This window comes from Physella acuta, unplaced genomic scaffold, assembly GCF_028476545.2.
Source record: "Physella acuta isolate Inbredline_101_S28 unplaced genomic scaffold, ASM2847654v3 ptg001126l, whole genome shotgun sequence".
Lineage (NCBI taxonomy): Eukaryota > Metazoa > Mollusca > Gastropoda > Physidae > Physella > Physella acuta.
In genome coordinates, this window is record NW_026732643.1 from 646,924 (window position 1) to 672,775 (window position 25,852).

General features: G+C 36.8%; 4 protein-coding genes across 6 annotated transcripts in view; 2 read left to right on the plus strand and 2 right to left on the minus strand.

Moving 5' to 3' along the window:
* Positions 1–5,618, plus strand: part of LOC131956080 (dynein axonemal heavy chain 6) — a 68,244-nt gene extending 62,626 nt beyond the window's left edge. Inside the window, exons 56-63 of the mRNA XM_059320466.1 lie at positions 287–432; positions 843–929; positions 1,544–1,636; positions 1,756–1,909; positions 2,078–2,241; positions 2,930–3,042; positions 3,416–3,525; positions 5,308–5,618. Coding sequence (XP_059176449.1) covers positions 287–432; positions 843–929; positions 1,544–1,636; positions 1,756–1,909; positions 2,078–2,241; positions 2,930–3,042; positions 3,416–3,525; positions 5,308–5,411 — 971 coding nt within the window. The 3' untranslated portion in view covers positions 5,412–5,618. The remainder of the gene's footprint in view (positions 1–286; positions 433–842; positions 930–1,543; positions 1,637–1,755; positions 1,910–2,077; positions 2,242–2,929; positions 3,043–3,415; positions 3,526–5,307) is intronic.
* A 609-nt stretch (positions 5,619–6,227) lies between these two features.
* Positions 6,228–12,237, minus strand: LOC131956088 (tRNA 2'-phosphotransferase 1). Of its 2 annotated transcripts, XM_059320482.1 has the most exons (9): positions 12,161–12,237; positions 12,005–12,045; positions 8,378–8,465; positions 7,920–8,089; positions 7,647–7,745; positions 7,374–7,446; positions 7,195–7,251; positions 6,841–6,956; positions 6,228–6,720 (listed from the first exon to the last, which is right to left on the minus strand). In XM_059320482.1, the coding sequence occupies exons 2-9, from the start codon at positions 12,011–12,013 to the stop codon at positions 6,580–6,582; spliced, it is 753 nt and encodes a 250-aa protein (XP_059176465.1). In that variant the 5' UTR covers positions 12,014–12,045; positions 12,161–12,237; the 3' UTR covers positions 6,228–6,579. The 2 variants fall into 2 exon arrangements, with proteins under 2 accessions (XP_059176465.1, XP_059176464.1); XM_059320481.1 differs by having other exon boundaries at positions 12,005–12,211.
* Positions 12,238–12,935: 698 nt separating this feature from the next.
* Positions 12,936–16,671, plus strand: LOC131956087 (cell death regulator Aven). Of its 2 annotated transcripts, none has more exons than XM_059320479.1 (5): positions 12,936–13,666; positions 14,385–14,528; positions 14,703–14,893; positions 16,053–16,431; positions 16,522–16,671. In XM_059320479.1, exons 1-5 carry the CDS (start codon positions 13,381–13,383, stop codon positions 16,569–16,571), a joined length of 1,050 nt encoding a protein of 349 aa, XP_059176462.1. In that variant the 5' UTR covers positions 12,936–13,380; the 3' UTR covers positions 16,572–16,671. The 2 variants fall into 2 exon arrangements, with proteins under 2 accessions (XP_059176462.1, XP_059176461.1); XM_059320478.1 differs by having other exon boundaries at positions 12,938–13,674; positions 14,387–14,528.
* A 1,396-nt stretch (positions 16,672–18,067) lies between these two features.
* Positions 18,068–24,558, minus strand: LOC131956075 (fibropellin-1-like). Its single transcript, XM_059320457.1, has 9 exons — positions 24,456–24,558; positions 23,266–23,388; positions 21,901–22,011; positions 21,199–21,417; positions 20,482–20,589; positions 19,892–20,092; positions 19,404–19,589; positions 19,078–19,221; positions 18,068–18,378 (listed from the first exon to the last, which is right to left on the minus strand). Exons 1-9 carry the CDS (start codon positions 24,556–24,558, stop codon positions 18,068–18,070), a joined length of 1,506 nt encoding a protein of 501 aa, XP_059176440.1.
* Between the last annotated feature and the right edge of the window lie 1,294 nt (positions 24,559–25,852).

Consider the following 25,852-nt stretch of genomic DNA (forward strand, 5'->3'; position numbering starts at 1 on the left):
TTGTATGTTTGTATGTCTGCTCTACCTTATCTAGGCACAATTTTACTGTTGTTTGTATGTTTGTATGTCTGCTCTACCTTATCTAGGCACAATTTTACTGTTGTTTGTATGTTTGTATGTCTGCTCTACCTTATCTAGGCACAATTTTACTGTTGTTTGTATGTTTGTATGTCTGCTCTACCTTATCTAGGCACAATTTTACTGTTGCTTGTATGTTTGTATGTTTGCTCTACCTTATCTAGGCACAATTTTACTGTTGTTTGTATGTCTGCTCTACCTTATCTAGGCACAATTTTAGAAGTCCAGCCACGCGTGTCAGGCGACGACACAGGGATGTCAAATGACGACATCGCATTCGATCTGGCTGAAAACATTCTGGAGAGGTTGATGGATAAACTGGATATTGATGAAGCTGATCCTCAAATGTTTGTCGTATGTACTAAACACACTTTGTGTTGAGGGAATGATATTGATGAAGCTGATCCTCAAATGTTTGTCGTATGTACTAAACACACTTTGTGTTGAAGGAATGACAATGGGTGTTGTTACAGAAATACCTTTTAAAATTACCAATACCAAATCTTCTTTCAAAACTTTTGTTATTGTAAATTGTAAATAATTTTCAAGCATATTAAAGCAGGTGAAGAAAGAGTTAATTGATGAAGTCAGTAATTCAAAGGAATTATCGCTACCATTTTAAAATCATTTCATTTTTTAATGGTTGGTTGGATTTATTTATTTAACCAAAAAAAAATTCCAACAGACCTATTCATAGTTTTAACATTATCCTTTCACGTTTTCCAAATCTTGTAATTACCTGCCACTACTGAATGCTGCCAAAGACTGATGTCAAAGGTCGTCTAAATTCATTAACTGTTGTGTTGTCACAAGAAACAGACAGATTCAACAGACTTCTCTTAGTTATAAAGGTACAGTTTATAGACAGATTCAACAGACTTCTCTTAGTTATAAAGGTACAGTTTACACAGACAGATTCAACAGACTTCTCTTAGTTATAAAGGTACAGTTTATAGACAGATTCAACAGACTTCTCTTAGTTATAAAGGTACAGTTTACACAGACAGATTCAACAGACTTCTCTTAGTTATAAAGGTACAGTTTACAGACAGATTCAACAGACTTCTCTTAGTTATAAAGGTACAGTTTACACAGACAGATTCAACAGACTTCTCTTAGTTATAAAGGTACAGTTTACACAGACAGATTCAACAGACTTCTCTTAGTTATAAAGGTATAGTTTACACAGACAGATTCAACAGACTTCTCTTAGTTATAAAAGTACAGTTCACAGACAGATTCAACAGACTTCTCTTAGTTATAAAGGTACAGTTTACAGACAGGTTCAACAGACTTCGCTTAGTTATAAAAAGGTACTCGGTCCAATCATAAAAGTTATAGTGCAAAAATATAGTTGAGTCATTTTCTTACAGCATTTATAAATAAGATGACATCCCACTTAAAACCTTTATTTACCTAAATGGTTAAGAACATAGTAAAGCCTGTCATGGTTAATTATTTTCAGAACTCACTTCATCAGTTAAAGAAAGCAATCAAAGGGTTTGTAGTAATGAGTGAGGAGCTAGAAACTGTTTACAATTCGTTTCTAAACAATCAGGTCAGTAAATATTCCAAGTAAAAAAAAAAAAATTTGTTTTAAATCTTCCGCAGTAAGCCTACTCTCTTAAAAAAAAGACAAATGTAAAAACTAAGAGTTGATGTTCAATGCTTGACCAGGTTCCATCTGTGTGGGCCAGAGCAGCTTATCCTTCACTCAAAAGTCTGGGATCCTGGGTCAAGGACTTAATACTGCGATGTCACTTTATTTACAACTGGATCAAATTAGGACAACCTAAATCTTTTTGGTTGTCTGGATTTTTTTTCCCTCAAGGTATGTTTATATTTGCTTTCATTCACATAGCAGTTGAAGAACTTTTGACAATATATTTTTATTACAGTATTATTTAACATTTTTATAAGAGAATTATCAATATTTAAAACTTTCATCAAATTTCTGACAGTTAAATTTTACAAATTGAATTTACAAAATAAACTCTAGGTTTTTTGACGGGAACACTACAAAACTTTGCCAGGAAATACAACTACCCAATTGATCATCTGAGTTTTAAATTTATTGTAATGCCAATCGCGCGTGACCAGGAGGAAGTCACAGCCCAGATGGCGCAGAAAGGTCCGGAAGAAACAATTCCTCTGGATAATGATGTAAGGAATATTAACTGAGTAACCTTTGTTGTTTAATTCAGAGCAATCTTACACTGAATTTTTTTGTTCTTCAGCAGCTAGAATTTGATGGTGGTGTTCTTGTCTACAGTGGTTCTAAAAATGTTTGTCTTGTCATACAGTGGTTCTAAAAATGTTTGTCTTGTTCTACAGTGGTTCTAAAAATGTTTGTCTTGTCCTACAGTGGTTCTAAAAATGTTTGTCTTGTTCTACAGTGGTTCTAAAAATGTTTGTCTTGTCTATAGTGGTTCTAAAAATGTTTGTCTTGTCTATAGTGGTTCTAAAAATGTTTGTCTTGTTCTACAGTGGTTCTAAAAATGTTTGTCTTGTCTATAGTGGTTCTAAAAATGTTTGTCTTGTTCTACAGTGGTTCTAAAAATGTTTGTCTTGTCTATAGTGGTTCTAAAAATGTTTGTCTTGTCTATAGTGGTTCTAAAAATGTTTGTCTTGTTCTACAGTGGTTCTAAAAATGTTTGTCTTGTCTATAGTGGTTCTAAAAATGTTTGTATTGTCTATAGTGGTTCTAAAAATGTTTGTCTTGTCTATAGTGGTTCTAAAAATGTTTGTCTTGTCCTACAGTGGTTCTAAAAATGTTTGTCTTGTCTACAGTGGTTCTAAAAATGTTTTTTTTGTCTACAGTGGTTCTAAAAATGTTTGTCTTGTTCTACAGTTGCCAAACATTGATGACGGTGTTCTCGTCCATGGACTGTACATGGATGGCTTTGCATGGCATTGGGAAAACATGACAGTGGGAGATCAGATTAAGGGACAGATGAATTCCCCGTAAGATCCAAACCTATTTGAAATGCAGCCATCTTAGGCCTTAAAAATAAATACATTTTTTATTAAATAAACTTCAATTTATGATTTCATGGGAATGAAAGTGAAGACTTGTACAGTGAATATTCTGTTAGTGCAGTGAATGAAAGTGAAGACTTGTAAACTGAATGTTCTGAGGTCCATCCTTGGTTTATGTCTGAATGACTCTCTGTAGCTCTATGTTTCCACCATGCTCAGTTGAATAGCAAATGGTGTCAGTTGACCATTGTTGCCCATACAATCTGTCATTTGATGGAAATATAAGCATATTAACTGTATGTCACCTGCTCATGTTGATTATTACACCTGGAAGTACATTTTTTAATGCTTATTCCAGCCTCCCAGTAATGCACATGGATCCAAGAATGGATTACGAACCAGATTCAGCCCTCTATGCAGCTCCATTGTACAAGACTTCTGCTAGAGCAGGCACTCTGTCCACTACAGGTAGGTCAATTTATTCCTGGCACCTAACTGTAGAGACATCTAAAGTATGTGTCCACTACAGGTAGGTCAATTTATTCCAGGCACCTAACAGTAGAGACATCTAAAGTATGTGTCCACTAAAGGTAGGTCAATTTATTCCAGGCACCTAACAGTAGAGACATCTAAAGTATGTGTCCACTACAGGTAGGTCAATCTATTCCAGGCACCTAACAGTAGAGACATCTCAAGTATGTGTCCACTACAGGTAGGTCAATCTATTCCAGGCACCTAACAGTAGAGACATCTAAAGTATGTGTCCACTACAGGTAGGTCAATCTATTCCAGGCACCTAACAGTAGAGACATCTAAAGTATGTGTCCACTACAGGTAGGTCAATTTATTCCAGGCACCTAACAGTAGAGACATCTAAAGTATGTGTCCACTACAGGTAGGTCAATCTATTCCAGGCACCTAACAGTAGAACCATCTAAAGTATGTGTCCACTAAAGGTAGGTCAATCTATTCCAGGCACCTAACAGTAGAACCATCTAAAGTATGTGTAATTTGGTTTTTATTGAACACATTAATAAAGAAAGCAGTCAAGAGATTGTTAAAAAATAATTGATTACATTACTCCTAATAGCTATACATGGCTGCAGAATTTTTGAGTGACATCAGATCTAAAGTATTGTTGATATTTGATCTGCTTTAACTCCAATGGCTCTAGAGAATTTGTTCTGCTCTCTACAGGGCACTCAACAAATTATGTTGTTGCTGTTTATCTCCCCTCTTTAGAGAATTTGTTCTGCTCTTTACAAGGCACTCAACAAATTATGTTGTTGCTGTTTATCTCCCCTCTTTAGAGAATTTGTTCTGCTCTCTACAGGGCACTCAACAAAGTATGTTGCTGCTGTTTATCTCCCCTCTTTAGAGAATTTGTTCTGCTCTTTACAAGGCACTCAACAAAGTATGTTGTTGCTGTTTATCTCCCCTCTTTAGAGAATTTGTTCTGCTCTCTACAGGGCACTCAACAAATTATGTTGTTGCTGTTTATCTCCCCTCTTTAGAGAATTTGTTCTGCTCTCTACAGGGCACTCAACAAATTATGTTGTTGCTGTTTATAGAATTTGTTCTGCTCTCTACAGGGCACTCAACAAAGTATGTTGTTGCTGTTTATCTCCCCTCTTAATTTGTTCTGCTCTCTACAGAGCACTCAATAAATTATGTTGTTGCTCTTATCTCCCCTCTTTAGAGAATTTGTTCTGCTCTCTACAGGGCACTCAACAAATTATGTTGTTGCTGTTTATCTCCCCTCTTTAGAGAATTTGTTCTGCTCTCTACAGGGCACTCAACAAATTATGTTGTTGCTGTTTATAGAATTTGTTCTGCTCTCTACAGGGCACTCAACAAAGTATGTTGTTGCTGTTTATCTCCCCTCTTAATTTGTTCTGCTCTCTACAGAGCACTCAATAAATTATGTTGTTGCTCTTATCTCCCCTCTTTAGAGAATTTGTTCTGCTCTCTACAGGGCACTCAACAAATTATGTTGTTGCTGTTTATCTCCCCTCTTTAGAGAATTTGTTCTGCTCTCTACAGGGCACTCAACAAATTATGTTGTTGCTGTTTATCTCCCCTCTTTAGAGAATTTGTTCTGCTCTCTACAGGGCACTCAACAAATTATGTTGTTGCTGTTTATCTCCCCTCTTTAGAGAATTTGTTCTGCTCTCTACAGAGCACTCAATAAATTATGTTATGTGTTGCTATTATCTCCCCTCTTTAGAGAATTTGTTCTGCTCTCTACAGGGCACTCAACAAATTATGTTGTTGCTGTTTATCTCCCATCACACAACACACAGGACTACTGGATTGCTAAAGGAGCGGCTCTCTTGTGTCAAATTAGTGACTAAGTCTGTGGAGTTCTTTGATTGCTAATTGCTTAATTAAAATGTTTTTTATGTTTATAAATAAAGTAATGAATGCTTAGTTTAGGTGAACTATACAGAGGTCTCACATGAGCAGTTAAGTGTGGCCTACTGTACTTATCATTGTTTGCTAAATATCCGTCATGTTTTGGTGCAATATTTATACAAGGTGCTTTTATTTCATTAAATAATTATCAAAGAATAGTTCGTGTTGGAGTCTCAATTATTTCTTATTCTTTAATTTATTTTTAAATATTATGGCTGTATTGAGGCCGAATTACATTTTTTAAAAAGTTATCAAACTTACACTTTAAGATTATTTATTTTAATCTTTTAAAGGACATACATAATCCACTGGAGCACACAACATTGTTAAATTAAATACAAAAGTCTAATCTAATGTCTAATTATGAAACGGTATGGCCTAGCGATAGAGCGATAGACTGCTGACCATAAGTCTCAAGTTTGAATCAAGCTCTGATGAGTAGCTATCTCACTTTACAAAAAGTGAAGGCAGTTGGGCATAGTGGTGACCACAATATCCCTTCATATGCGTAGGTCGCAGAAACAGGTGAACTCTACTTCATTTGCCCCATGAACCGTCAGGTTTAAAAAGGGAATTTTACTTTTCTATAATATCTATTTAGATTAAAAAATAGATACTCTTCCCTTGTCACAGGAGATGAATGTTTTGGAGAGTTTGAATGGAATTGCTGCATTATAAGTGGGTCATAATTAAGTTTCAAGATTTGTCACACCCTGCAAACATTGTGAACTAAATAAAAGCTTTAAATACTAAAATATAACAAAATAAATGTTAATTTTATTCCAGCAGTGAATGATAGCCATTCATAAAATCTACTCAAAAATTCTTAGGTGTGTTTTAATTCACAAAACAGAAATGCTAAATCCATGTTTAAAAACGAATGAACTCAACAAGAAAGCAGAAGCTGAGACAGCAGAATGAAGAAGAAATATTGTGATTGGGTAGTTGTAGAAATTTTCTTGTCATCTATCATCCAACATAAATTAAAAAACAGACTTCTGTGTCCTCAATCGTCAACTAGCATAACACAGTTTTGTTGGTTTAACATTAACCATACAGGTCTGACAATATAATTTAAATAAATATTATAAATAATTCATTCTTGTTCTACTTCTTTTTCCTTCGATTCCCTTTTTTATCAAATTCTGCAGCAACATCTTCAGCTGTCATGACATCTGGCTCTAGTTGAATGTTCTCTAAAACTTGGTTTAAACTTTCAGTTTTCAGATAGGCACCATCTTGAAAAATCTGAATTTTTAAAAAAAAAAATGATCAGTATTTTTAACTATTAAACAACATTATCAGTCATAAAGATTCTATTCTTTAGCTATAATGAATTGTGATTGGTTTCTTTAATGAAATTCTTACTTTCTCTCCTGTACTTCTGTCGATCACCTTCTCAAAATACACAGGGGGAATAACACCATCACCATTTCCAGGGGAGAGTATCACATTATTAGCTGATAGAAAAAACTGAAACCCATCTGAGGAAAAGTTATAACACCAAAACTAAGAGAGTAAATCATCAAGTAATAAAGAAAATATTTATGCCTAAATAAATCAAATTTAAAAATTTGGTGATAACCTTAGTAACATGTATACAACTGCTATAACAAAAAGACATAATTAGAAGAGCTTAAGAAATTGTTATATGTTTATCAGCCTAATCCGTAGTTCTAACTAACAAGTACCAGAATTTCACATGAGTACCCAATTACTCACCTTGAAGAGCTTTTTGTAAATTTAAGTATATAAGAACAGTGCATGATTTCCTCATTCCTGAAATAAAACAATGTAGGTAATTAGCTAGTACCCTGACACTCAAATCAAACAGAAGCAGACATATAACAATAAGATACTCTAACTCAATACTACATCAATGGATAGAAGAAACTCCTCACCACTGATGACACCATCAGCACCTGGTTCACCTGGAGCAAAATGGATGTGGATCCTCCCCATGCGTTTCAGACCCTGAAACAGAATTTTAATTTTCTTTTTTTCCTCATAATGTGAATAACTGCTCTCTCTCTCTTTTAGTTGGCCATTTCTCTCTTATTTTTTTTGCCTTACTCAGACACAATAAAACTAAGCAGCTAACTGCATTAACATAATTAACATTCACTTAAGTGTATTTTTAAAAACTTATAAATTCAAACATACAACTAACTGACCTCTTTTGCTATTGACTTAAATGGCCTCTGATAGGTTCCATGGACAACAACAGGGTAATCTGAGGCATCTGTGATTGGCTTAAGGTCCAAGTCTTCAACCTGCAGTAAATAGATTTATTTTTCTGTATGAGTAGTAGAGTAGAGTACTTAACATTCCATGAATGAAAAGGTGGACTCAGTAACTGCTGTGGTTGTGCCTTATACCTGTATGTGGTTGTGCCTTATACCTGTATGTGGTTGTGCCTTATACCTGTATGTGGTTGTGCCTTATACCTGTATGCTGTGTCCCTGGTTGGCCCTGATCTTCAGTCTACCTGTGTCAGCATCAGACTCTAGCGTGAACCTTTTCTTATCATTGTTCTCAACAACCTGTTCAATATCTGCAACCGTCACTGACTGGAAATCTTGGGAATTCAAAATGTCATCCACATACAAGAAACCACCTACATGGAGAAAAATAAAAGTGTCTGTAGCAAGAAATCAGCAGAGGGGATCACATTTTAAAGTCATCTTTTTGACACAGTAGTCCATTAGATGGCTATCAACATAATCACTCAATGATAATACTTTAATTTTTTACTAGTCATTTAGCACTTCCCAGTTGTCAGAGAACACATGTAAGAATAAATGTATGTATAGAAGGATTTCTCTAGTTATTTTATATCACACCATTATCTGGGGATTATTCTCTGCTTATTGCTAGTTATACAATGTTCTTACACACTAATTACCTGGTAGAAGCTTGAAACCTTTTTTCTCTGCCCCATGTCGTAATAAATAAGATAAAGATTTTGAAAGCTTTACGGTATCTTTAGTTCTCTGAAAAAGAAACTCAATATTTAATTATGATAATGCTGATTTGCCATTTTATTTTTATTTTATTCTGTGTGCATAAGTTATTAGTGCTCTTCTAGAGTATTTAAGTTTTACAGGATTTTCCCTAGATCCATATTTTTTTTTATTTTTACCTTATTAATTTTTTAAATATTTAATATATTATTTATTTTATACTTGAAATTAATGAATCCCAACAAAATAAATCTAATTCACTCAATATTTTAGTTCTTATCTTTAGGTTTAACTTGGTCACTCAGATAATTTAGTTTTTGCAATTAGATTTACTAAATCTGATTTAAGACAGTAAAAGTCACTCAAAATTTGCACGTTTCAAATTTTAAAATCCTATAGGCCTATAAACCCCAATATACTTAATCAGGCCTAACAATTATTATTATAATTAGGCTTGTAATATAAACTTCTAAACATTTGGGCTAAGAAGCTTTTGTCTTGTTTCCTTAGTAGGAAATATATAGTAAAATATATACTCATCTTAAAACCTTACAGCTTCATTAAATAGCTGCAATGAGATTAATTTTACAGAAGAACCATTTAACCATTTAATTGAATCATAAAATCTTCATTAGGTCAGCAATTTTTTAATGAACTTTTTCTCCATGTAAGTAAGGAAGATTTTGTTTCTGTAATAGGCAGTATCTTGTAAAATATGTATTCAATTTAAAACCTTAGTGCTGTAATAAACAGCTGATATTTTTTTACAGACATGTGAATAACTACACATAACATGTTTATAAACATGAAACAAATATAAAAAAACAACTTTATAGTGACAAGCTATTAAATGCACTGAAAATAAAACAAGTTTACTTTCTTTAATAAAAGCTTTGGTCCCCCATGAGATCTTTGACATATTTTAGCAACAACAGTTATTATTAAAGAAAGTAAATTAGTTTTATTTTCTTATTTTCAGTGCATTTAAAAGCTTGTCACTATAACTATAAAGGTTTTTTTAATATTTGTTTTTTTTTCTACTTTTTAATGATTCCTACTAATTTATAAAGTTGACGCGACTAAAAATATTTGCTTTAAAACACCATCAGTAGATCGTGATATCTAAAAGATGATTATTTGCTCCTTGAAAAAAAGCTGTCCTTGATCATAATTAACACTTTTAATTTTTGTTTATCTCCCTTGAGTCTCAAATTATTTAAAAACTTTATTATGTGCCCTTAATAGCCTTCACTAGGCCAGCGACATCAAATTATAGCAACATTTCCGTTAAGTATTGCCTAATTAATCATTATTCTTTGCATTTTCAGGGACACATTTGGCAATTTGTAATATTTATAACAGTTTTAAGCTATTAAAAATTGGGCTCTCTAACAATATAAATTTTGAAAAATAATTCTGATTATTTTTTAAATTATGTGCAAAATAATAGCCAATTAGGCCTATAGCTGTAGGCCAAGGCTAATTAAATTTTCTGTAGTATTTCAAGTGCAGATATTTTATATTCTATTTGTGATAAATTGTGAAATGATTAGTTCAAAATATAATTTTTTTAAATCAATTTGCTGTTGTTTTTTTTGTTTCCTGGTGTTGTCTCCCAATTACAAATTATCTGTTAATCACCCAATTAATAAAAAAAAACATAAAAATTGACTGCTCAGCTTCAAAAGCTAGCACTGTAAATTTGGGTACTCTATCATTTTAGGTGAGTAAAATCAGACGAGACTAGTAATGTGAAAGAAAGTTGCCACGTTGATATGGCTTTTAAATGCGATTGCTAAATATATATACTCTAAACATAGGCCAGAAATTAACTTAAAACAGCAGTGTTTGCGAGCAAGATTTGCTATATAAACAGCTGTCTTCTGTAGATTAGAGTGGTTTCCCCTGAATTTCTAACTAGAATTAAACCAAAAAAATAACTTAAACAAGATGGCTGCTAAAGTAAATGAGCTTGGTTGCATCTGCTAAAAACATCTCTAGTCTTTATTTATAGCTGAAAACTTTTAATATAATTGTTAAAACTTTGAAACACTTTTTTAACTTTCAAAACATAAATCCTCCTAAAATAATTACTAAAATTTTATTAGTCACCTTTTTTTCAAATTACTAGTCTCGGACGATTTTACGTACCTAAGAAAATTTTTTTCCTTGTTTCACTAGGTCATGGGGTTTAAATTTGCATTGTTATTTAAAAGCTTGATCTGCAAAGTTTTGTAAAGAAAAAAAACTATAAAGTGGGGCTGTCAGAAATCGATCACGGAGTTCCTGTATAGCCAATCAATGTTTGTCTTACGAAAGTGAAACATTGGGTTATAACTTAGGCTTGATGAAAATAAATAGAAATGTAGCCTTAAACTCAACAAATTATTTTCATTCGTCCTCTGGATCTGCAACTTGTGTAGCATTGATTCTAAAAATATTAAATTTCTGTATTAATTTTAGGCTTAAGTTTTTAATAAAATGTTATCTTTTATTATTTTAACAGTCCTAAATCTAAAAAAGCACATTTTTATTCCATGTCAACAGCATTACTGAAGGATTTTCATCAACTCGCTGGTTCCATTAAACCCATTTAAAGTATATTTAATAAACTTTGTTATTATTTTTATATTGTGTAAGATATGTTAGAATAATTTTGTCATATTTTCAATACTAAAAAATTCATAGATTAGTAGAAATCTTTAAAAATGTACAGGTGCTAAAAAGTGTGGCTCTTAGTTCCCTTCTTTACCCTAGGTAGGCCTAATATACTATATAGTAATATAAATATGTAATAATAGGCCCGGTAATCTATCGCTTTGGGTACGTAAAAATCGCCCGCGACTAGTAATGTGAAAAACAGGTGACTCTTTAAATTTTAGTAATTATTTCACATTTTGAGGAGGATTTACATTTTGAAAAATACAAAAATGTTTCCTTGTTTCATTTATGTACCTGTTTTTAAACAATTGAATTAAAACTTGTCAGTAATAAATGAAGACTAGCGATGTTTCCAACAGATGCAATCATGCTCATTTACCATAGCAGCCATCTTGTTTAAGGTATTTTTTTTTGTAAATTTATAGGGCCTAGATCTAGCACGAGATTCAGGGGGAAGCCACTCTATTTTACAAATGGCTGCTGTTAATATTAGCAAATCTTGCTCGCAAACACTGCTGTTTATTGTTTAAAGTTAATTTCTGACCCATATTGAATATTGATATATTAAAATATATTAATAATTTAGCCATTATTGATTTCTGATTTAGTTTTATTATTCATTTACCCACAATATTTGACACAAATATATCACAATATACTTCTATTAAAGCTAACTAAAGCCTTGACAATGACTCCATAATGAGGTAACTTTTTCGTACATTACTAATACTAGCCGCGGGCGATTGTACGTACCCAAAATATTATTAAATAAACTAGGCCCGATTATTAGGCCGTTAATAATAAATAAAATAATAAAAATAGGCCTATTAAATTAAATTTAAAATTAAATAAATAAGGAGGGCCTAACGTAACAACTAACAACTAACAACTGTGTAATAAATACAAACTCTAGACATTTTGGAACTAGTGGGATAGTAGTTTCGTTGGTCTGTAGATCTAGAAGAAAAACTATATATTTGAATTAGATCTAGATCTAGAGTCTGCAATCACATAATGAATGTGTTATGAATAAGCAACTGTTTATATCTTATTTCTAGGCCTACTTTCGGTTTTTCTCTGGTATTGCCGGAAGTTTATGCAATTTGTTATGGTTACTCTACTCCTGCGTTTTCCGAAAGGTTAGCAAAAACACCGAGATATTTCCCAACAAAGTGTGAGTAGATCTAAATCTAGAACTGTAACGCAAATGTGAAACAAATAATACGTTCAATGCTTATCTTATCACCAGCTAATCTTCCTTATCTAAATCTAAGAAAACGAACAAAGAATTTTGAGCTGTGGGCGATACGCCAGAACTTTTACAGAATGGTATTAAAAAGAGCCATTTAACCATTTTATGATTATTATTTTTTACTGTGACCAGCTTGACTCTTTCCCAAGTAGTGATACTGCATTAAAACATTGCTATGATTATTTCAGTTTGATTTATTCTACCGTTAAACCATTCCTAATCCAATTAGTAACTTCTCTTGTCCAGATTTCTCCCTCAAGATACGGTAAAAGACTATTAGCATGGTAACGTGGCTCAAGGTTCAGACAACCAACCATATGTGTTTATTCATTTATTATTATTATTTATCCTTTATTCTGTGTGTTTGTAGCAAAGTCTTAACTCTAGTTCTTCTTGTAGCTCGATACGACAACAGTAACAGACCATTTGGAAACTGCGCGAGTGGATTTGCTTTTCTCCCAACGTGTAGTTGGAGTTGGTTTCGTGATTTTGAGCTATATGAATGGGAACTTAAATAGGTCTAGGACCTCTATATTTAATTTCAAGATAAGTGGTTCTTAATCTTTTTAAAAAAATCTTTTTGGAGGTTCCTAACCCCACCAGCTTCATACGCGCATCCACCGAACCCTTGATTGTTCTATTGTCCGCACTGACATGATTTGATGGTGAATCACATGAATCGGGTGTGTGTATTGACCTTCGCTGAACCCCCGAGACTGACTCACAGAAACCCACGGGGTTCGATTGAACCCAGGTGAAGAACCACCGTTATTACATTTTTGAAAACTCTACGTTGTGGAATTGTTCTTTTATTTACATATCTGGTGTTTAACTCGTTACCGGCAACTAGATCAACATCTTTCATTAAGGGATGCTACTCTGACGTATTAAATCCGATATTATTATGATTCAATACAAGGCTGTCTTCTAGCTTGTTTTTTTTTTTAGTATTTTAAGCAGTATTATTCATACATTTATCAGTAATTCTAGATTTGTATCTTAGTAAACTAAAAAAGAGATAAATCTGCAAAGATGCGACCAGATGAACACAAAAAGAAAAAGAACGAAGCGTATAAGAAAAAACACGGGATTACAAAAAGTGGTGGAGATGACCAATCAAGCTCAAACGAAAAGCAAAAAAATAAAAAATTTGGTAAAGATCAAAGAAGTGAAAACAACACGAAACCGAAAGCTACCACTCTATCTTCAACTGTACCACCACATGAAAAAAATGTGTCGTCCTCGGATCCACAAAAAGTTAAAGCAAAATTTAATGAACTCACATCAGATTATTCAAAATCTGGTTCTTCAGATGATGAGGACGAGGTAGAGGCCCAAACTAATTAATAATTATTTAATTAAATAATAAATAGGTCTAATTTATGAATCATAAATGGTCACTAACTACTAACTCAATGTGCAAGTGCAACTAAAGAGTTAATTATAAACACAATTTTCTGCTAAAGAGGCCAAATTCAAAATGACAAAACCCTGTTTTTCTATAACTAAACTAAAAAAATCAATATTCAACACACTCCAGGACTCTAGGATATAGTCTGTTTTTATAATTTCTATAGGGTCTCCTAGAGCGTAAAAAAAAAAGCATGCTCATTATGTATGCCCAGACATGTTGTCAGTGGTAACTTTGTGATGAAAACTGTCTTCTAATTTTTAAATTGCACTATTAGTAGTATTAGGGTATGGTGTGGTCAGCAATATGCCCAGCACTTTTTCTTTCCTTAATGTGAGTCAGGTACCCAACAGAGCTGATGGGACAGGGACATCATACAGTCATGAGTCTTGACAGAGATTCGAACTAGACATCTTTGGATAGCAGTCAAGAGTCAAGTTCTCTACCATTCGACCACCCTGTAGGCTATAAAGATCTAAATTTCTTTACATTCAAACTTTCATCTTCATTTGTCCCCAACACTGTTCTCTTATATTTCATTTTTTTTATTTGCAGAAATTTATCAATATTGGCAGTAAACCTATTGTTTTAATTGAAACATGTAGAAAGATATTTTGTTATTCTCAGATGCACAAGGCTGCCAGCCGAAAAACATATAGGAAACGAGAAATTGTGAGCAACTGGCAAAGATATGAGTTGGAGCCGGATAATGAAGATGCAGAAATTACTGCAAGAGGAGAAAGTTTTGAGAAGCTCATTAGCCTGGCAGGTAATTTTGTTTTAATTTTTGCTCTCTCAAAAACATAGGTAAAAGCTTTATGTAACTGTATACATTTTTATAATTAACTGTCAGGATAAGAACAAAATGCTCACACCAAAACTTCTTTTATTAATGTATTAAACTCACAGTCATGTAAATATTGACTTTTCATAACCTCCTCAGGAAACCATGTGTCACACTTTCGGTTTAAAGATGAGCTGGAATGGGAGGAGTCTGACACTCCAGGGACACAATGTACGGGTGAAAGTGAGGACTACAGCCACATACTGGACATCAACACTGTACAGCTGGCACAGCAGCTCTCTTGTATTCCAGTGCACACAGTTCTGGGGATCAGTACCAATGTCTTTCCAGTGAGTTGATGTGTTTCTGGGATTGACACCAGTGTCTCTCTTGTGAGTTGATGGGGTCTGTTTCAGGGGTTGACATCAATGTCTTTCCAGTGAGTTGATGGGGTCTGTTTCAGGGGTTGACATCAATGTCTTTCCAGTGAGTTGATGGGGTCTGTTTCAGGGGTTGACATCAATGTCTTTCCAGTGAGTTGATGGGGTCTGTTTCAGGGTTTGACATCAATATCTTTCTAGTGAGTTGATGGGGTCTGTTTCAGGGTTTGACATCAATATCTTTCTAGTGAGTTGATGGGGTCTGTTTCAGGGAGCAACATCAATATCTTTCTAGTGAGTTGATGTGTTTCAGGGGTTGACATCAATGTCTTTCCAGTGAGTTGATGGGGTCTGTTTCAGGGTTTGACATCAATGTCTTTCTAGTGAGTTGATGGGGTCTGTTTCAGGGAGCAACATCAATATCTTTCTAGTGAGTTGATGTGTTTCAGGGTTTGACATCAATATCTTTCCAGTGAGTTGATGGGGTCTGTTTCAGGGTTTGACATCAATATCTTTCTAGTGAGTTGATGGGGTCTGTTTCAGGGAGCAACATCAATATCTTTCTAGTGAGTTGATGTGTTTCAGGGGTTGACATCAATGTCTTTCCAGTGAGTTGATGGGGTCTGTTTCAGGGTTTGACATCAATATCTTTCTAGTGAGTTGATGTGTTTCAGGGGTTGACATCAATGTCTTTCTAGTGAGTTGATGGGGTCTGTTTCAGGGAGCAACATCAATATCTTTCTAGTGAGTTGATGGGTTCTGTTTCAGGGAGCAACATCAATGTCTCTCCTGTGAGTTTTTTTGGGTATGTTTCAGAGATCAATGTCTTTCCTTTGAGCTGATGGGATTTGTTTTAGGGATCAACATCAATGTTTTTCTTGTGTGTTGATGGGGTGTGTTTCAGTAATCATCCATGTTTTTCCTTTTAGTTGTTCTGGTTTGTTTTGTAAATCAACCTCAGGGTCAATATGGTTAGCATTTTTGCTTTAAATTTCATATTAAAATGACATTATATTTTAAAACAATCTTTGATTAAAATAGATTGTACATTCAGTGTACCTGGTACCTGAGTTTCATGCCATAATGTTTTTTGCCTCCAAATAAATTCTAACAAGTAAATGTTATTTAGCTATCACAGGTAGAGTCCATGAGGCAGACAGCAGAAAAAAACAGGTCTGTTTTTTGTTTAAGTCACACTCAAAGGAACACAGACACAATGGCCTGTGACAATCTGACAGCTGGTTCAAGTGACAATCTGACAGCTGGTTCAATCAAGAGCCCAGTAGTATCAAGTTCATTACCACCAGGTGTCAGCCTGACAGAACATGATGTCAGTGAGAGAGATTTACATTCTGTAGAACACAGACTGGGTACTGCTCGGTTGCAAGAAAACTTCAATCAGGTGCAAGAAAACAAACCAGTCGCAGCAAGTTTACAAGATAATTCTTTTAGTGACTCAACTCAATCTGTAGAGAAAAAAATTTCACATTCCTCCCAGCCAAAAAAAGGTAAGGAACATGTTTTTTTTTTTAACTGGAACAGCAGTTTAAAAAAATGTTTAGTGTGTAGCAATAAGCATTTAACTTTTTTTGTTGCAGAAGAAATCAGCAGCCTCGAAGACTGGCTAGATAGTGTTCTGGATGACTGATGCCTGTGTTCTATAAATATCATGCTATTTATAAATATGTTGTTAATGTGGGGCGACTAATAAAATTAATGAAATAACATATTTATTTCAACTTTTTTGTAAATTTACCTTTTTTGTTTTACCTTTTCAGCATGACTAAAACCTATTTATACTTACTGCCATGTAATTTTAAATTTTAACTGCACCAGACTGACATTAAACCATATCTTTGTGTTATACATTGACTTTTAAATAGAACAGTTGTGATACAGATAGTAAAAAAATACATGCTTAATTGTAATGAGATATACATAACAAACATATTTTAATGTAAAAAACATTGGATTTAAACCTTTTTCATTTAATGAAATTATCACAAGTGAAATTGCTTTGGTTACACTGCTCTACCCTGCATATATAAAATCTTTTCCCAACTATCTAACAAACCAGATATCTTAAGCTGGCTACAGTTTTTTATGGTCCATTCTCACATGTTAGGGTAGTTCACTACCAGCCATAGCACTAATTCAGTTCACTGCCATCCGTAGCACTGTGTGCACTAAGTTCACTACCAGCCATAGCACTAATTCAGTTCACTACCAGCCATAGCACTAAGCGCACTAACTCAGCCATTAGCAGTCCACCGTGTACACTAAGATTGAATGTAGTCTGTCAATCTATTGCTCTAATAATGAACTTTGTATTAAACTGTTACAGCAAGAATCAGAGGCCTCTATCTGTACACCTGAGTTTCTCTCAGAACAGAATGTGAAACATGTCTACATAAAAAACACATCTACTCCCTATAATCTGTACACCTGAGTTTCTCTCATTACAGAATGTGAAACATGTTGACACAAAAAACACATCTGCTCCCTATAATCTGTACACCTGAGTTTCTCTCATAACAGAATGTGAAACGTCTACACAAAAAACACATCTACTCCCTATAATCTGTACACCTGAGTTTCTCTCATAACAGAATGTGAAACATGTCTACACAAAAAACACATCTACTCCCTACCAATCACACCTGGCCAACAGCTGTGGGTAATTCATGTCACATGGCCAATATTTGGATGTGGACCCTAGAAATCACATGTGGGGAAAAATCACATTTGGCCCATTTAAAAAGCACATTGTCCATAAGTTGCACAGTCAAGTTTCTGTTGCAACAAATCTTTCAGTAGGTGCTCAAATTGCTCCACACTGGGTGAGGTGAATGTTTGCTGATAAAGTTACAAAATCCTGATCCAACCATCACTTCTCTAGACCAAGAGCCAGCCCACAAAATGTCCGTAGAGAAAAATTAACTTCCTATTGCCTCATGGCAGTACTTGCTAGTACCTCAAGGCGGTAGTGTCATGTACGAAGCCTACGCTGTACTTGAGGGCGTTTTATGGATGTACTAGTACCTCATAGAGATGATGTTATGAAGAACTGACTGGGCTATTTCTGGGAGGTTGTGTCATGGAGGTACTTACTGGTACCTTTAAGAGGTAGTGTAACGGAAGTACTCAGTACCGCAAGGAGGTGGTGTCATGGAGGTACTCATCAGAATCGAAGTTTCCGCCTCTCTGGAACCTTCCAGAACTGGCTGCACTGTTTGAGCGGTCGAAGTAGGGGTAGAGGTAGGTGGGGAAGGAGAAGCAGAAGTCCTGGGGCTTGTGGAGCTGACATCTCCTGATGACCAGCGACACCGTGATGATGACAGTGGCCAGGGACAGCAGGATGCCCAGTATTGCCAGGAGGGATGTTGGGTCGATGTGACGGCCAAAGATCAGGAAACCACCTGGCATTGCTGGTCTGGTAGAATTACCTGAAGAATCTAAAAGTTTGAGATGGGTTTTGGTTAAATTACCTGAAGAATCTAAAAGTTTAAGATGGGTTTTGGTTAAATTACCTGAAGAATCTAAAAGTTTCAGATGGGTTTTGGTTAAATTACCTGAAGAATCTAAAAGTTTCAGATGGGTTTTGGTTAAATTACCTGAAGAATCTAAAAGTTTCAGATGGGTTTTAAAACCACCTGCATGGCAGTAGAATATAGACGCTTTCTTTCTTTATACATGTGCTACACAAACGTGTATTTATATATATATATATATAAATATATATATATTTTTATATCAGGGACACTCACAGGGGGGGGGGGATTAAACGAGGGGTTGGGCGCAGAGCAAGTGCTGAGGGGGGGGGGGGGGGCACCAGAAGAAGTTACAAAAATAAACAAATTGTATGATTCCTGTTAACTTAAATAAAAAAAAACTTAAACTGGCTTCAATGTTTTAAGGGGGTGCAAACAAAAATAAGAATAGTTTAGTTTAAGTGTTGTTTTTTGTGTGTGCACACATTCACATGATCAACAGACCATTCATATATTTATGTGTTAAACATTAACTCACAATCATGTACCTTAAAACAAAATATATATCCTATAGGCTACTTTTATGTCATGTCAGACGTTGGCAAGTAATAACCATACTCTGCTTATCCTGTAACATATACCCATGTTGTAATGTGTACTTACTCTGAAATTGGCAGTTAAAGCCTGTGAAATCTGGCAGACATGTACATCTAAAACTGTCTGAGCCAGTTTGGCAAGTTCCGTTGTGCAGGCAAGGAAAAGATAAACAAGGATCTAACTTGTCCTGGCAAGCTGAGCCTTGAAAACCTGAAGAAATAATTGGTTATCTTTTGGTTGTTCGCAACAAAGTATTCTTAAGAAATCTTTCATCTTAGATGTCACATTGAAGGTGTTTAAAGATTTCGGCCTGTTTAATTTGTACACATATGGCTCTTTCTATCTGCGTGATAGTCCAGGTATAGAGATAGTCATGTTTTCTAAGAACTTACCCTCTGGACAGATACATTTTGCATGATGATCACTAGTACTGTGCTGACCACTGGTCACGTGATGATCATTGATCAGAGTACACGTCCCTCCATTCCTACAGCGGTAAGCCTCGTGATGAAAACAGGTCAGGTTTGTCTCACAGGTTGGGCCAGTGTACCCAGGTTCACAGGAACAGTAGAAGTTACCTGAATCAAGAGGTTTTAGACATGGGCATAACTGATACTGGGTAAGATGTTTTTTTATATGGACATCACATATACTGGGTAAAGATGTTTTTATATGGGTAAATATGCTTTAGACACGGACAAGACATACATACTGGACAAATGGTTTTTTTAAACGGACATGATATACACTAGGCAAAGATGTAGACCAGGTGTAAAAGATCAACCCCGTACTTAAGCAAGTGGAAAAGCATTTCTGACGTCACACTCACGTAGTCATTATGAGGTCACACTCACGTTCGTCATTATGACGTCAAACTCACCATGGTGATTGCGACACGTGCCGTGACCACTGCATGTCTGCGAGCTGCAGATGTCCCTCACTGTCTGACAATTTCGCCCAGACCAGCCCGGCCCACACTCACACCTGTACCCGCCCCGAGCCAGGGTCACGCACGTGCCTTGTCCACACGGGGAGCTGGCGCAGGCATCTGCTGTGGCACTGCACATTTGACCTTGGTGACCTTTGGATAAACCACAAGTTAGTACAGGACACGACATGATGTGGCAGACCAGATGTGAATCATTGCGTTTGGCTGGAAGCTTGTATGTGACTGAAAGATTGTGTAAGGTTGAATGATTGTATATGACTGAATGATCAAATGTGATTGAATGATTGTGTATGACTTAATGATTGTGTACAACTGAATGATTGTGTATGACTGAATGATTGTGTATGACTGAATGATTGTGTATGACTGAATGATTGTATATGACTGAATGATTGTGTATGACTGAATGATTGTGTGTTTGAATTATTGTGTATGACTGACTGACTGTATGAGTGAATGATTGTGTATGACTAAATGATTGTGTATGACTAAATGATTGTGTACGACTGAATGATTGTTACCTTCCGTACACTGACATCTGAAACCCAACTCGGCGTCTGTGACACAATGTCCGCCATGTTGACACGGGTTGGGGTCGCAGGGGTCAATGTCTGTTTCACAGTCGGTACCTGAGGATGTTGGTCAAATGTTTACCTGAGGATGTTGGTCAAATGTTTACCTGAGGATGTTGGTCAAATGTTTACCTGAGGATGTTGGTCAAATGTTTACCTGAGGATGTTGGTCAAATGTTTACCTAAAGATGTTGGTCAAATGTTTACCTGTGGATGTTGGTCAAATGTTTACCTGAGGATGTTGGTCAAATGTTTACCTAAAGATGTTGGTCAAATGTTTACTTGAGGATGTTGGTCAAATGTTTACCTGAGGATGTTGGTCAAATGTTTACCTGAGGATGTTGGTCAAATGTTTACCTGAGGATGTTGGTCAAATGTTTACCTAAAGATGTTGGTCAAATGTTTACCTGTGGATGTTGGTCAAATGTTTACCTGAGGATGTTGGTCAAATGTTTACCTAAAGATGTTGGTCAAATGTTTACCTGAGGATGTTGGTCAAATGTTTACCTGAGGATGTTGGTCAAATGTTTACCTAAAGATGTTGGTCAAACATTTCACGTTCCCATGTATAATGTTTCTTGCTGTCATTATGGATAACATTTGTCAGTTACATAATGCATGCTAGCCTCGACTTTGATACACCTGTGACGTAAGTCTGTGACTCACCTGTATAGCCTGCAGGACAGGAGCACAGGTAGGTGCCAGGCGGTCCCTCTGTGCACGACCCCCCGTGCTGGCAGGGACTCAGGGACAGGCACTCGTTGATGTCCGTCTCACACGTCATCCCGCGATAGCCCCGCCCACACTCACACATGAACTGGCCGGGCGCGGGCTGGATGCACGTGCCCCCGTGCTCACATGGTGCGCTTGCGCACTCGTCCACATCTGTCCGGAGATCATTAATTATTTAAATGAGATGTGTGTGGAAGCAGGTCATTATCTGTTCCAGTTATATTCAGTGTTTCCTTCGGACATATTAGAGGGGGAGTAGGCTGTGCACTCACACCCTTACCCCAGAGCACGTCCACCGACCTTCCTCAAAATACAAAAATAGATAATATGTGGAACAGTTGAACCGAAAGTCTCGAGTTCGAATCCGGTTTCAATTTAGTAGAACGTCCATGTGTCCACCCCGCTCTGATGGGTAACCTTTACTCACGTTAGGCGGCTGGACATAGTGCTGACCACACTATCTCTTCATATGCCGAGGTCATTGAAGCAGATAAGCTCTACTTCATCTGCCCCGTGTCTTGGTTGGGTGCAAACGGCCAAGATGAGGAGATGATAGAATTAATAGAGAAACTATACATTTTAAAAACAAAAGTTTAAACACTGACAAAACGTTAAACACACTGTGACAAAACTCACCTGTCTCGCACAGCTGACCAGTAAAACCAGGAAAACAATGGCACCTGAAGGAGCCGATGTTGTCAATACAGGCACCGTTGTGGCAGGGTGAGCTGGCACATTCGTCGATACCTGGAACAGTGCACAGGTGCTATACAACAGGTGAGTCAACAGGTGAGTCAGGTGCATTACAACAGGTGAGTCAACAGGTGAGTCAGGTGCTATACAACAGGTGAGTCAGGTGCTATACAACAGGTGAGTCAACAGGTGAGTCAGGTGCTATACAACAGGTGAGTCAACAGGTGAGTCAGGTGCTATACAACAGGTGAGTCAGGTGCTATACAACAGGTGAGTCAACAGGTGAGTCAGGTGCTATACAACAGGTGAGTCAGGTGCTATACAACAGGTGAGTCAGGTGCTATACAACAGGTGAGTCAACAGGTGAGTCATTTGCTACACATGAGGTGAATTAATAGGTGAGTCAGCTGCTATACAACAGGTGAGTCAGGTGCTATACAACAGGTGAGTCAGGTGCTATACAACAGGTGAGTCAGGTGCTATACAACAGGTGAGTCAACAGGTGAGTCAGGTACTATACACTAGGTGAGTCAGGTGCATTACGACAAGTGAGTCAGTTGCTACACATGAGGTGAGTTAATAGGTGAGTCAGGTGCTATACAACAGGTGAGTCAGTCAGGTGCTACACAACAGGTGAGTCAGTTGCTGCACATGAGGTGAGTTAATAGGTGAGTCAGGTGCTATACAACAGGTGAGTCAGTCAGGTGCTACACAACAGGTGAGTCAGTTGCTGCACATGAGGTGAGTTAATAGGTGAGTCAGGTGCTATACAACAGGTGAGTCAGTCAGGTGCTACACAACAGGTGAGTCAGTTGCTACACATGAGGTGAGTTAATAGGTGAGTCATGTGCTACACAACAGGTGAGTCAACACAACACTGTACAAAAAACAACACCATCACCACAATATTACACAAACAACAACACCATCACCACAACACGGTACACAACTTTATCACCACAATACGTTTTAAACAACAACACCATCACCACAAGACGTTGTAAACAACAACATCATCACCACAACACGGTACAAACAACAACACCATCACCACAACATGATACAAACAACAACACCATCACCACAGCACGGTGCAAACAACAACACAATGTCGTCTTAGATCTAGCAACTATAGGCCCATACAATCTTTGGTGTCTGTACTTTCTCGGAGATCAAAGACTGGCATGTTTTCACGTGGTATAAATAAAAGTCAGTCTTTAAGTTGTATCCTGATGTCAGTTACTGTACGGCTGTTTTGTCCGACTGACAGATGACAGATGACAGATGACAGATGTAAACATATCTCACCCAGCTCACAGTTCAGTCCCGTGAAGCCGTGTAAACAATGACACGAGTAAGTTGACGTCAGATATGACGTCACCGTGCAACTTCCGGCGTTGAGGCAGGGCGCACTGTTGCAGGGTCCAACAACTGAAAAAAAAAGGAGTAGGAAGTGTTTGTTGTTGTAGGTCATAGGTCATGTAAACAATCACGGCCGTGTCATGTTGACATAGGTGGATATATTTCTGTCAACAATCAACGCATAAGACACACAGAGAAGGTCGCTGACAAGTGTCTGTAAGGACAAGTCTTTGGCGAAACATTTTAAGACGACTCATGAATTTTCCAAGAATAAACGTAAGTGAAATTACCAGAGGCGTAGCGACGGGGTGCGGAGGGGTACATATGTCCCGGGGCGCCGACCCAAGGGGCGCCAAAATACGCTTATTTTAGCTGCTATTTTGAATTATAAATATAAAAAAAATATATGGGGGGGGGGGGCAAATTAAAAGTTTGTCCCCGGGCTCCGGGAGGGGTCGCTACGCCTCTGCAAATTACTAGACAAGTTTTTTTCTCGTTAAAAAATCAAGTAATCATCCCGTAAACTCGGAAGGGGGGGGGGGGACACAGTTGACTTTTTTGGACAGGTTGTTGCCCTATTGCAAAATCCCAACATTTTGGGGAGGGTCATGCACCTTTTGTCTGGCCCCTTTCGTTACTGACTACACTTAACACTGACCACACTATAGCTAACACTGACCACACTATAGCTAACACTGACCACACTATAGCCAACACTGACCACACTATAGCTAACACTGACCACACTATAGCCAACACTGACCACACTATAGCTAACACTGACCACACTATAGCTAACACTGACCACCTGACCACACTATAGCTAACACTGACCACACTATAGCCAACACTGACCACACTATAGCTAACACTGACCACACTATAGCTAACACTGACCACACTATAGCTAACACTGACCACACTATAGCCAACACTGACCACACTATAGCTAACACTGACCACACTATAGCTAACACTGACCACACTATAGCTAACACTGACCACCTGACCCCACTATAGCTAACACTGACCACACTATAGCTAACACTGACCACACTATAGCTAACACTGACCACACTATAGCTAACACTGACCACACTATAGCTAACACTGACCACACTACAGCTAACACTGACCTGTAAGAAGCAAATCAGGATCTTGTGCTTGTGTAAACTTGACCAAACAAACTTGACACATCCAGACCAAAGCGACAAGAAAACCGCTCTCACGTGACCTCATGTTGACACAGGTCATTTGACTCTAATTTTGTTTTATTGGAGGTTTACTTGGAGGTTTGTATCAAGGTTATAGTTCAAGGCTATAGCTTAAGGTTATAGCTTAAGGTTATAGTTCAAGGTACTCAGTCCGGTGGAGCTAGAGTTTCAAACACCAAGCTAATATAGCCCTAGTCACAGGTGTAGATTAGACCTGACGTCACAGAATCACACAGCCGAGTTCCTATGGTCAAAGTTGCAGGTACTTACAGAAGAGCGAGCATCAGAAAATCATCTTACGTTCACTGCCATAAGAGCACGACAAATGAACTGGGAAGGTGCGGACGATTTGCTGAGCGAAGTAAGAAAGAAGCCAATGAGCGACTGAGTTTTGTCCGTCCAGCTCACAACCTCATTGAGCACTCGACGGTCACGTGGTCAACTCGACGGTCACGTGGTCACACAAGCGCGCGAGAGATGCTGGACTAATTCGAAGGAAGTCGAGGTGTGAAAAGCCCACATGAGTCGACATCTCGTAACTTCTCGCACGCTCGAGACCAGAGGCGCGTGATCTTTGGCCAGGTACGTGCCCCCCACCGCGCTCAAGACATCAACAAGTGGCTCGGGTTGGGACAAAACAAACAAGCTTTGCGACATCAAAGTGGACAATTGGCAAGCCGCAACAAATTCCTGGCGACATTGTTTCCAAGATTGTTGGAGCAGTGAGGGGAGGTAATACCTGCACCCACCAACACAAATAAAGGGTTTTGATTTCACATTTTAAAACATCTAAATAAGAGATCATTTAAAAAAAATAAAAAGCTCCACAATAGGCATGAAAGGTCGATGAAGCCGTACTACATTATTTAAAAATCTTTTTTTAAAATAAGGCAAGCGATAAAATTATAATAACCATCAATTACAAACAGATTCATATTTTTAAAATTAAATATAAGCCATTGAAAAGCTGTTTAAACTTATTTTATAAATTCAAATATTTAAAAGTTAACCGGAATGGCCAGGGAGAGTTTTTATGGAATAATGCACTAAATAAATTATACACTACTATTTAAATAAGTATAAAGAAAAGCGTGGGTCTCTTCCTGAATATCAGTAAAGGTATCCAATAAATTATATAGTGACTCACGCTTTACTTTAAAGTTATTTAAATAGTAGTGTATAATTTATAATTTAGTGCATTATTCCATAAAAGCTTGTTGTTAAAACGTTTTTTATGTGTTTTTTTTTATTCTACTGTGTGTTAGAAATAAACTGACGTTTTCTGTGTTCTCTCTGTATGAATGTGTATTTTGTATAAT

Coding starts and splice junctions, on each gene's coding strand:
- LOC131956075 (XM_059320457.1), bottom strand. CDS start 24,558: ATGAGGTCACGTGAGAGCGGTTTTCTTGTCGCTTTGGTCTGGATGTGT. Junction 19,590..19,891: donor CACGTGTCGCAATCACCATG/GTGAGTTTGACG, acceptor CTCTTGATTCAG/GTAACTTCTACTGTTCCTGT. Junction 18,379..19,077: donor CTTTAACTGCCAATTTCAGA/GTAAGTACACAT, acceptor TCAAACTTTTAG/ATTCTTCAGGTAATTCTACC.
- LOC131956088 (XM_059320482.1), bottom strand. Junction 7,252..7,373: donor TGCTGATGGTGTCATCAGTG/GTGAGGAGTTTC, acceptor GTTTTATTTCAG/GAATGAGGAAATCATGCACT. Junction 6,721..6,840: donor ACAGAAGTACAGGAGAGAAA/GTAAGAATTTCA, acceptor TTAAAAATTCAG/ATTTTTCAAGATGGTGCCTA.
- LOC131956087 (XM_059320478.1), top strand. CDS start 13,381: ATGCGACCAGATGAACACAAAAAGAAAAAGAACGAAGCGTATAAGAAA. Junction 14,529..14,702: donor GAAGCTCATTAGCCTGGCAG/GTAATTTTGTTT, acceptor TAACCTCCTCAG/GAAACCATGTGTCACACTTT. Junction 14,894..16,052: donor TCAGTACCAATGTCTTTCCA/GTGAGTTGATGT, acceptor AATGTTATTTAG/CTATCACAGGTAGAGTCCAT.